Source organism: Chanos chanos, chromosome 8 (assembly GCF_902362185.1).
Source record: "Chanos chanos chromosome 8, fChaCha1.1, whole genome shotgun sequence".
NCBI lineage: Eukaryota > Metazoa > Chordata > Actinopteri > Gonorynchiformes > Chanidae > Chanos > Chanos chanos.
Window position 1 is genome coordinate 21942862 of NC_044502.1, and position 12720 is coordinate 21955581.

At 40.6% G+C, this 12720-nt stretch overlaps 1 protein-coding gene across 1 annotated transcript; it reads left to right on the top strand.

The window, feature by feature from the left end:
* Positions 1-9579: 9579 nt before the first annotated feature.
* On the top strand, positions 9580-10500 carry cdk5r1a (cyclin dependent kinase 5, regulatory subunit 1a (p35)). Its single transcript, XM_030782723.1, has one exon. It carries the CDS (start codon positions 9580-9582, stop codon positions 10498-10500), a length of 921 nt encoding a protein of 306 aa, XP_030638583.1.
* Positions 10501-12720: the final 2220 nt, after the last annotated feature.

The window sequence follows — 12720 nt, forward strand, 5'->3', positions numbered from 1 at the left end:
GTGTAGTAGTGACCTAGGGTGGCATGGTGATGGAGAACACAGTGCTAAGGCTCAGACTGATTGGTGTTCAGTTACTGTACTAGTGTTTTCATATGTGTGTTTGGGTGTTGCCAATTTCAGCTATGTTTTGCATTTTTAATAGAAGTGTTTTCCCAATGATTGCAAGAGGTTTCATCCATGACCAATGTGTCTACTGTAAGAAACAGTGTGTAGTGTTTTGCAAACAGTGTGTTGCAGAATTGCAAACAAAGTGCAAAACAGAAAATGTGTTTATAGTTTTGGTGCCTTTCTTTAAGGCATGGTTACAAAAGTTAATGTTTTGGTGCTTTTGTCTAGGCATTCACTTCCAGTGTGTAAGCAATCGGCAAAAAATGTAAGTTAAGAGGATACATTTAACAAATTTTACTTATTTTTTATTTATACGCAATCATTTAATTTCTGTTTGTAATAGTTTACTGAGTTCCTGGCGCACTCTTTGGATAGTGAGCAACAATAAAAGGAAACCGCTCAAAATACAGCGTGAGAGGACAAGTTTAGCTATCTGCCGAGCTGTTCCGCAGCAAGGGCAGGATAACTAGTGTGTATTAGAGTGTGTTAGAGTCATTAGAGATTAAGTGCAGCAAAGCTCAAATTGAGGGAGGGCTCGGGGGTTGGGACCCCCATTACGCACAGTGCCCCTCATTAGTGATTTACCAAATTGGTTTGGGGGTTGGGCGTCCAAATATTTTTATAATTCTAAATATAATAATAAAAAAAAACCACTTTTAAGTGTGACAGTTGAATAATGGGCATATTTTGTTCTGCAATTGATATACAAACCAGTAACTGTGTCCCTTTCCATATGTTACTGTTCTGCTGCTTTTATGATTTATGGCTGATAACGGGATTATGGGAGATAACAGGAGATGCTCATTTAGCAAGGATAATGTGTAGCCAATGTGAGGATATCTATACAGTGTTAGTCTTGCACATGCTCATGATGTGGGGTGAAACTCTTCTTGCTTTACTCCTGTGTCATCTCTGCAGTTCATGTAACCAGCTTTGGACGGTAGCCCTCCCTTTTTACGAATAAACAAAATATTCTGAAATATGACTTGAATCTGGTAAAGCGATGTCAACTGGTCAAATGTGGAGAGAACACCGGACTTGCTTTTTGACTGTAATTATTTCTGAGTTTAGCTCAACATATTGTATTGATTATTGTACTGCAATTCTATTTTTCTTTGTGTTTCCTTGTTGTTGTAAAAACCTACAATGGTGAAAAAAATAAGCTGTATGTTTTTTTTTTCTGGAGCCTTTCTTTTGTGTGTTCACTGAAATGAGAGTAGATGTACTGTACTAGAACAATCTTTCACAGGAGCCTGTATGAGAAAATTAAAAAGGTATACAAAATACTAAAGACAGAAGTTTTTTTGTATAAAGTACATCAGTGTGTTGTTGCTGCTTTCAAAACGGTCTTCAAATGGTGCATGTGTGTATCATTTTGTTGCAAAAATGCCATTTTGAAAAAGGATTGTTAGGTTTTAATTGCAGAGTTTCATTTTGACATGGAAGTGAGATGTTTATCTCCGAGTGTTGTGTCTTATTTGCTTGTGTGTAGAGTTTTGACACAATGAGCAAAATTCCGCAACAAGTGTGTAAACAATCATACAGTTTTTGCCAATTGCTTACACACTGGAAGTGAATGCTTAGACAAAAGCACCAAAACCTTAACTTTTGTAACCATGCCTTAAAACTGAGATATAAATATATAAAGTTTATAATATAGTTTTATATTTTCACTTTTTTGTTTTACATCAGTACAGCAGCTTCACAAAATGTTTAAAACAATCATGTTAATCTCAGTCCTTGACTCAGCAGTCCATTGTTTCATATGTCCATGCATTTTAAGTCACGTTGAAATCCAAGAATATGGTGTTTTTGAAGGACATGCTGTTCCCACAATGAGTTTCAATCACAATCAGGTTTAGAATCAAGGTTCCATCCAAAGATGTAAAAGGGTCCCGTTGGGAGATGCATGGTGTCAGCTGGATGTCACAGACACTGGGCAAAGGACAGGGAGTATACCTGTATACAGAGAGAGAGAGAGAGAGAGAGAGAGAGAGATTACACAAGAAAACAGGAAATCGCAATAATTACAATAAAATATTTTTTCAATACCCAAAGGAACACTGAGGGAAGTGAGGAGAGAGAGATGGGAAAAGGGAGGTAAAAAAGGATATGGTATTGCAGCTGGAGGATGATCACAGTGTGTCCACTCTGTCCATCAGCCACTGGATGTGGTGATCTAGGCAGTTGAAGACGCCCATAGAGAGAGCCGGACTGGAGAAGGCCAGCATCTCTGCCTAAAAATACAGGAGTAACAGAGAAACAGAGGCCCCAGGACACACAGAATCACATAAACTGCACGTGCTTCCATCATATGAGTTAATTCAGAGATAGATTCAGTTGCTACAGTTATTACCCGCATCATAAGCAGACATCTCTCTGCTTGTAGCTACCACCCTCTGGGTGAGGTGAAACTGTTCATCACCCTCATCAGATGATCCAAGAAGCCACCACGTCTCTGAGAGAGAAAAAAAGAGAGAAAACAAACTGTAATGCCTCTGAGAGAAAAAGCAAAGAGAAAACACACTTTTTCTGCAACTCTGCACTGCATTTGCAACAATAGCTTAGAACAAACCTATATAAGAACAATTTACACATATCCTCTCTCACACACATATTTGGTCCTCCAAAAAACATCACATTACTTACAGGGGTCAGCGGAGGCTTTGCCCTTGCGAACATCCCAAAAAAAAACAATTCATAAACCACATCCATAAAGTTGAAATGGCGAATCTGAGGCAAAAAAACCCAATGGGATGTCTTTATTTGTCAAGAAGGCTGAAAAAGGCTAAAGAAGCCACATGATTAGACAGAGTAAATCTTAAGAATTGACTATAATGTCTGTCAGTAGGTTAAACTGTGAATGACTAAAGCTGTATGACACTACACAGAATGTTCACATACCCCAACATCAGCCAGCTCTACTCTGATGCCCCCAGCATGAGCTGGGCACTGAGTGAAGGCCATTAGATGGTCATAGGCCTGTTGGAAACTGGGCACATCCTGACAGAGAGAGGGAAAGAGAGAGATAAAAACATGCTCTACAGTAAATGACTGTTAATAAAATGAAGTTCGCTGGGTTACCATTCCATTGAGGACAGTCAGTCCTGTGAGGAGAAGCCTCCCTGCCACAATCATGTGGTTCCGGCACTGAGTGTTGTTACAAAGAGCCTGACGAGGTGGAATGGGTGGAAAATGGATGGAGAATAAATTGGGAATGGATGTAGAAAGAGAAGAGAATGGATGAAGAACGGGTGGGAAATGGATGGGGATTAAATTGGGAATGGATGGAAAGAAAATAACAGAGTCAGTAAAAGCAGTGTTAAGAATTATCATTGTGAAATCATTGGTCTCTCACAGTGAAAGCTGCTCGCAGGCCGTTCAGTCTGGTGGGGGCATCTGAAATCCTCCTGATGGTGAAGTAGTTACTGTAAAAAACCACGACCTTCAGTTAGTGTTTGGGCAATAAAACTAATGCCAGCAGATGCCTCATACACGCACACATCCCTCACTGTGTGCTTTGCCATTTGTTTGGATGTTAACACATGTGAGACAGAGCTGTGTAACTCGAACAACACAGGACAGTAAGACTGTTTAGGATCCTGATAAACACCAGAATACTCACTTTAGAGACGGCACCTCCCTGGCCTCAGGGGCCACGACCTCCTTGCTTTCCTCCTACACACGGGATACTTTATAATTATAATTTATGTAAAGCAAGTCCATCAACATCACAATAAAGCTTGAACATGTTAGCATGTTAACTACTGTGTGTAGTGCAGAATGGTAGTGTACAACCTCTGTATGCAGTGCGTAGTGGAGTTTGTTAGTGTGTAACTGTTGAGTATAGTGTGCAGTGCAGTGTTTGACTGAGTGGTGTGTGTGTTACCTCATCCATGCTCTGATCTGTTATGGGAGGAGAGGCAGATTGGTTTGACTGAGGGGTGGTGGTAGTGAAAACTGTGTTTGTTTCACTCCTAGAGAACTGCCCATTACATCCAATAGTGATTCCTCTGTACGTCACCGAGCTCTTCTTTTCCTAATTAAAACAAATGACAGTGAGTTTGAATGTTATGGCTTGTTCTGGGTTTGAATAAGTGACATGAACAGAGTACTGACTCAGTACTTACCATGAAACTCTCAAACACAGTAGTGGTTGTCAGCTCTGTCTGGAGGCATGAGGTTATCTTGACAACCTGACTTCCAACACGCTGCGTAGAGAGAGACAGTGCACCACAGAAAGAGGGAAAGACACAAAGTGAAAGAGTGACCAAGAGAGAAAGAGCATTTATTTGTATGAGAAAACAACAATTACTCATTATGCACTTAATGAAAACAGCCAAATGCAGGCTGAGACTATACCTTGGTGAAGGCTTCAGCACATACGGTTGCATAGTGCTGAGGAGGAGCCTACAGAAACAGAAATATAAAAATCATCAGAGACGTCAGAGGAAATGACCTATGTAAACAATGAATAAAGACAGAAACTCATGTGTGTGGGCAACTTTACTGCCAATTACCTCTGGGCTCAAAGCATAGAAATGGTTGGTGAGCACCAACCACATCTTGGTCTTCAGCCCTTTGACCTGGATGACAGATTCCAAGGTCACCTCCACCACCTGCTCAAAACACGTGCAAGACAGTGTTTTTCAGCCATAACTACATTCACAAGGGAGCAAACACCCAAAGATAAAGAAAATGTTCTGTACCTTTGAGGCTCCAGAAAATCTCCTGGTAAAGACAAAGTGTACCAGGCTGGAAGTCCCCATTAGATCACAAGAGTAATGCTTTAAGGGACAAAGCCAGAATATGGAAGAATTTGCGGTTCACAATAAATCCACAGCATGCAGAAATGGTTGATGAAAAAGCCTTAATCAAGCATCTGGTGAAGATCTCTGATAACTGTTGGCCTTACTCTTGCCTCATGCACACATGCAGAGATGTGCTTAAGTTCACACAAGGCTGAGGGACAAGAGAGAGAACTTACCTGAATTATGTCCAGAGCACCACACACTGATGGCCTGGACTCCTCCTGCAAACACACACATACACACATCCAGCTTTACATCGAGTATCACAAAAATGCACCTGTATTTCCCTCTCTCCTGCCAAGGAGTAAAATAAAATAAAAATGAAATAACTTTAATATATTACTAATGTCAACGGTGTGGTGCTGGTATGAATATCGCCTGAAACCTCAAGGTCCGTGGTTGGTTCCTGAAGCAAATTTTCTACAGAGTGAGAGATAACAAATTAGGAGGTCAGTTGACAAGAACTTTGAGAAACAAATGGAGTTTCCCAGGCCGCTCCACTCCACGCTGAAAATCAATTTAAATAAATCTGAGTGAGGGTCTAACGCTATTTCTTCATAGATTAAAGTGGAATGTTTTCTCCTGCCCTCAACAGGGAGAGCAGTTTGTGTTACTACTCTCTGAACTCACACATGTCTCTTTTGCTCTATGCACGTGCATGGACGTGGAAACAGTTGTCAAGATCACTGGAAAACAACATGGAACGAAAAAAAAAGTGCCATGTTGTCATGGTAACGCATCACTGACCAGCACAGCTAACTCGAAATTAACACTAGCTAAACTTCGAGAAACTGTGTTCTTATTTGCATAATTTTGAATGTCGTGGAGCATTTAAGTCTTGTCTGCAAACTGACCCTCATAATCTGTCTGATTTGCTGTGTCTGTAGTATCCCTCGCTCTCCGGATCACTTCTTTGCCGTCCCGTTGCCTAGAGATCAAATAAAAAGCACCAACAACGGCAGCAGCCGCACCAATAGTGTATAACATTGGCCCTAGTTTACACTGACCGACATGGCTATTTAAAACTGAAGACTGAACTTCCTTATATATTAATTTAATACAGATAAAAGTAAACAACTAAATGACTAGCTAAATCAGAAACAGAATAGTAAGTAGAATGGTTTGCTGGGTTAGCAGTACCAGGCTAACCAGTTTAGTAGACTAAATCGAAAATTAAATATTGATAATCAATAAATGTGTAAATTATGATTGATTTTTCTAACTGAACAAAATCGAATATTTTAGTGAAATCATCAGCAATTGCTAGATATGCCGGAGACAGGTAGCGCTCTGTTTGCTTTTTGAGTCGGATCATGACTGACTCTCTCCAAAGATTTTAGAGTTTTAAACATTTTTTAGAATTTCCAGTTCGTTCTAATCTTGGCATCACAATTTACCTATATTTTGTTCACTTAAATACGATGATGTTTAATTTATGCTCCCTGAGCTGATCCCGGGAATAGTCCCAGTTTCTGAAAGCAAATCAATATGCGTCAAGCCCGAAAACATTACAACTCTCTTCGAAAATTTCCATGCATTGGTGACCATTTTCTGTTTTTGTTTGTTGTGCGGGTTATGGAACTCAGGGCGCAAGCTGGTGGGAAGTTTCGGAAGTTTTCTTTTACTCCTTAATTATAGTGCCATCTGGCGACCGGCAGCGGTCAATTTTTGTTTGCCGCCTTGCATTCAATAACAGATTAATAGTACCATATAGCATAGAAATACTGAAATGTATTGAACATTCTTTGAGTTTAGGATTCCAGAAACTTTTTAAAAGGCAGTTTGGAGACAAACAGGTAAACGGTTAGTTAGTAAAGATAATAACAGTTGTAAGGTAATAAAATTGGGTAAAATGCTGTAGGCCTAGTAGTAGTAGTAGTAGTAGCAGTAGTAGTAATAATAATAATAATAATAATAATAATAATAATAATAATAATAATAATAATAATAATTTAGAACAGCTGATCACAATATTTTGAGCATTTAATAAGAATGGTCTGTGCTGTATTTCGTGACATCACAAATTTCGCCACTTAGGTTTACTATTTGCCTATAACAGTCATTTACTGCAAAGATAGGTTCGTCTTTGAACTTCCTCTTCAAAAGTTAATCACCTAATATTTGTCCTGAGAGCTAAAGATAGCCAGAAACGTTTTTCTTTCTTTCTTTCCTTTTTTTTGGCTGATGATGAAAGAACAGAGAATCTGAAAGCTTGTTATCGTCATATCAATGCTGTAGTAAAAATTTTGCCAATCACATTAGCCAATCCATGCGTGGATAGAGTCGTCAAGTGACACCTAGATCAGAATTCTGAAGACCTTTTGATCTGTTGGAGTGTCTCATGACCTTAGTAAAATCACTGAATCGTTTCAATGGAGGCTTGGTAAACTCCTCTCAATTGCTGTTATGTCGACGGCAAACATCGCTGATTAGCTATTAACACCTGTTTGTATTTCTTTGTGTGCATCGACTGCATGGCCTCTGTTAGTTAACATTGCGAAAGTAATTGAATTTATGTTGGCCTATTCGGGTTTTTATACGCATTCCTCTGTGTAAATTGAGAAGGGCGCATCATTTCATGTCATTCGGTGCGAGACCACAGCGGTCAGTTGCACGAACGTAATCAAATGGCCTGCGCTATAGAGTGAGCGCACGAGGCGCCCACTAAAAATGAATGACAAAGCCAAATGAGAGAGCCCAGAGACTATACCAAATAGCATTTCTAGGAAATCTTTTGTCATATTGCAGTTTTTGCCCATCGACATTTAAGTCGGAAACGAGCCCATTACATCCAAATCTCAAATGCATTAAAGCTCGTATGTACAGGGAGTCAAAGCATTTTGACAGATAAAGATTGGTTTAATCGCTTTGGCCTATTTCTGTCCTCAGTCATTCCAGCTGTAAGGTCTTCACGTTTAGAATCAACCGTCAAAGCTACCTGAAGGCGTGGGCATTTTAGACCACTGATAATTTAAGAGGAGATTTCAGTAAGAACACATCTTGCGGCACCGTATCACAAAGATGTGACCAAAATAATACAAACTAAATCCCCCCTAACAGCCCACGCAGTTTGCGCCAGCGATTCAGCAGGACTGTTATGAGCGCCAATAGCATGGTCGTCTCTCCCCCAGCTGCCGCCGCGTTAATCTGGGTCTGCGTCAGTACTTAGATTTTTTTAAAGAGATAGTTTGCCTGAGCATTAGTGCTCTACTTTTCTAATGTTTGTCTTGATTTTCCCGTTAACTCGATTTATTTTTCTTAACAGAATGATTGTGTTTGCCTAACATTCGAAATTCAAGGACTGCTGACACGCAGTCGCGAAAGTGATGCGTTTCTTCACGTTTGAACATGTCATAGAAAAGACGGGTAGACGACGGATGTCGTGTGAGATGTATAATATGTTATTATTTTTCACTAAAGAGCACATTACAATACTTCGGAACGCGCTTAAGTAATCATTATATCAAGAAAATCCGAGCGATTAATCCTGCTATACGTCGGAGCATCATTGCGTTGCTTATACCCCAGAACCTTGGACAGCGAAAAGCGTAAGTAGTTTGTGTCAAAGCAGCAAAAATATTAGATAGCCTAATCTCGACTAAAACAACAGCAGCCAAAATTTCCAGGATTGATTTTACTGCATGGGAACGGATTCTACAAGAAAAACTCGGGATGTATATACATAAGCCTAAAATCTGTGTTATCCAGAAATTTATACTCGTTTTCCCCTAGCGCGTTGAAGCGATTCATTGAAAGCTGATTTGTGAGATATTGTCCATTTTCTATTGGGAACGTCAACCATTTAGCAGAGGAACACGTTATTAATCGTTTCTCGGGAACCATGCTGATGTACTGAAATGATTGGCAGACGCACAGCAAATTAGGCTATGGTTTATCTACGAAATTGTCTCAAAATCAATGTTCAGTTGATTTTGGAAATAACGAATTTTTCAGCTGATTGAACAATAAAGAATTAAGTGGTTGTAATTACAAAATAACTGTCGGCCAAATGAAGCTGTTGACTCCTGCTGGTGTTTTTATTCCAGTCTTCCATTTTGAAGCTATGGATGCTTGCGCATATTATATTATTTTGTTTCATCACTTTTTTATCAGTCTATCGTCGAGAAAAGTTCAATGTAAATGCTGTCAGGGAAAACAAACACATCTGAGGATCATGACGGGGGTTTCTGACAGTCGGTTTTTGAAGTAGTTGTAGTGCCATCATCACAAATTCCACCATCTTAGGCTTTTGAAGTGGTTCGTTCCTGACCATGATGTGATGTGGTAAATCGTCGCACGAGGCACTATTTTTAGATTTACTTTTATACATCACTGAAGGATGAAAAAACATGGTAACACTGTGGTAATGATTCTATATACCCAGTCGCTCAAAACTTGTACGTAGGCCTGTAGACGACGTATTTGTCAGTGAAGGAAATTTTTGCTTCAGATTAGTTGAGCTATTAAAACAGTCGTGTGCTACAGCATTTTCGTTCTAATACTGTTACTTCTTTAGGAGTTCCGTACATAGTGTAATGTATATTAAATCTTGGCTTGTGTTTTTTTTTTTCCCCAGGTGCTGTCTCAGCATACCATAAGCAGGTTCTTCCCATTAGAGTTGCAGTTTGTCTGAAAAAAACACCCACAAAGGCAAAGCAGTATGGGCACTGTCCTGTCACTCTCCCCAAGCTACCGCAAGGGTGCTCTCTGCGAAGATGGACCAGCCACCGTAGGCCACTACACAGCTGTGGAAAACAGCAAGAACGCAAAGGACAAGAGCCTAAAACGGCAATCAATCATTAGTGTCTTGCCATGGAAGCGTATTGCATCTGTCTCAGCCAAGAGAAAGGGCTCTAAAAAACTTCCCTCGGTAGACAGTCGAGATGAAGGCAGCGTGGGCAACCTCAACATTGAGAACTTGAAGAAATCGCAATCCTGTGCCAACATCTCCACCCTCACCCAGGACCCTGTTGTTAGCATTCTGCCTGTATCCAAGACCTCAGCCAGTGTGGTGTCAACTGTCAAGAGGACTACGATCACCACCTCCACAGTACAGGCCAACAATGCGGGCACCCCCAAGAGAGTGATTGTACAGGCGTCCACCAGTGAGCTACTGAGGAGCCTGGGTGAGTTCCTGTGCAGGCGCTGCTATCGGCTGAAGCGGCTGTCGCCAGCAGACCCGGTGCTGTGGCTGCGTAGTGTGGACCGTTCTCTCCTGCTCCAGGGCTGGCAGGACCAGGGGTTCATCACACCCGCCAATGTGGTCTTCCTCTACATGCTATGTCGTGATGTCATTTCAACTGAGGTAAACAGCGAGCGTGAGCTCCAGGCCTCTCTGCTCACTTGCCTTTACCTGTCCTATTCCTACATGGGCAATGAGATCTCTTACCCACTCAAGCCCTTCCTTGTGGAGGCTGAGAAGGAGGTTTTCTGGGATCGCTGCCTGGAGATCATAAACCTTATGTGCACCAAGATGCTGCAGCTCAACTCTGACCCACACTACTTCACACAAGTCTTTGCCGACCTGAAGAACGAGAGCCAGAAGGAGGAGGAGAACCGGCTGTTGATTAATGTGGATTGATAAGTGACACTTTGGCTACGCAGGTTTGGGATGGGTAAAAAGGGGAGAAGGAATATTTTGTTTTAGGGGAGTATTCATGTTATTGTCAGCCACGAAAGGATGAAAACAAGCATCTTCACTGACAGTCATTTAAGCATTGTCCCTAAACATCTCCTTAGCTACCTTCTGATGATTGTGAACTTTGGGGTCTCACACACGACTAGTACCTTCCTCTTTAATAGTAGCAATTTATTTTGATTAATTTAACTATGCCTGTCAATAATAGTATTGACTGAAGTGATATATAAATGTCTTAAACTCTATGGGGATTTTGGGATTATCCAGATCCAAGTAGTTTAGAGTCTCCCAGATTAAGGGAGTCCTCCTAAATAAAGAGTCAGAAAGTGGAAATGCAATACCAGAGTTACTTTATTTTTTATGATGTGTTTGTTTGAGAAACAACAGTGATAAAATGTGAACCCACTGTACTGCAGCTGTGTGTGGCCAACACACAGAAAACTGTAACTGAGTGGAGCTCAAGACAAAAACATTATTTGGTAGGATGGAGGAACAAAAAAAGAAATATTCTTCACATTACCTAAATTGAAACGTTAAAAGGAAAACCAAAGCAAAGCTTAACATACATGCTAAATTAAGCTATTTAAAATTAATTTCAAAAGTGGTTCTAAAAGTCTTCACATTGGTTGATTCTTCCAGTTTAACCCCATGCAGACTGAGTGGCCCCAGTTTCTCATCATGCTGATGCTGAAGACAAACACCCTGACTTCCACACCATGACAGGGTTACTTCTCAGTCTCACACTGAGGCTGTCTCAAAGTCCTCAGACTGAATGCTCAAACCTATGAGCCACTGAGCCTGGAGATGCACTGCAGGCTGAAGCTCACACGGTGATGGGTGGTTCGGTATTTTAGCATTTAAGCATTCATTATCTGAGCCTTGTACTGATGTTGTAAGGAAGCTGATTTTGACCTGAAGATGTGCACAGCCAGAACAATCACTAAGAAACCAAACCGTGAAGGGGAATCGTGCGATGAACATCACGAACATGCTCCTTGAGAAGAAGATGAAGAATATACTTTCAGCCCATTTTACCTTAAGCTGCCGGTAAATGGTCAGAGGATCGAACAGGTCACTGGCAGACTGCTGAGATGGGGCCTTTATCTAAAATTAGGCGTTTAATTTCTGTTCTCAGAAACTTCCTGTATGTGTTCTTCTGTGGGTGTTCCATGCTGCATGCTTTTATACATCACCCGCTTAAAAACACTCATTAATTTTCCACAATCTTTATATGACTTTATACTTTCTGGAAACACTATATAGTGTCAAAGCTTGTGCCATATCATGTCACCCAGTTGGTCTGAGGCCATGGGACGTCACAGACTGTCTGCCGATGGGACGGAGTCACAGACTGTCAGCTAAAGGGACGAAGTCACAGACTGTAAGCTGATGGGAAGGAGTCACAGACTGTCAGCTAAAGGGAGGAAGTCAATTAAAGGGATGGAGTCACAGACTGTCTGTTAATAGGATGGAGTCACAGGCTTTCATCCCCCCAGTGGAAGGTCTGACCGTGAGAGTCATACAGTGAGAAAATGCAGAGATTTTTGTGATGGACCAACAGAAATCTCAACTGAGGGTTGAACTGGTTGAACAGGTGCCAATGGGTACCAGAACTGGTATTAAGTCATGTCACTGACTCAGAAAATGGATACAATGTTAGCACAGCTGTTCCTGAAGCTCTCACAGAGAAACAGAAGCACTTCATTATCAGAGTACTGTAGTTATGAGTACACAAGCTGTTTAAGAATCACCTTTCTTGTCTAAATAGTTTTTGTTATGACTGTTATGACTTATACAGAATTAGTTTATGATATGCTATTGGTATAACACAAATTTGATGGGATTTGGTTTTGCTGTTAGCCATATTGTGAATTGAACATGTGCTTAATGGCAGAGAGTAAGTTTTAATGCTGGGGTCATATGCAGATTATTGGGGGGGTTTTCTAGCTTATTTATGGAAAAAAGTGATTACTGTTATTGTTATTATTATTATTGTTATTATTATTATTATTATTGCTGTTGTTGTTGTTGTTATTGGGAGATATGCAAATGCAAATCTGCAAGGACAATTTGGAGTTCAACAGCACTAAACTTCAATGTTGGCTACTTAGCAGAATAGAAATATGCTGCTATTTTAAGTAAGAGAAATTGTAATCACAAAAG

Coding starts and splice junctions, on each gene's coding strand:
- cdk5r1a (XM_030782723.1), top strand. CDS start 9,580: ATGGGCACTGTCCTGTCACTCTCCCCAAGCTACCGCAAGGGTGCTCTC.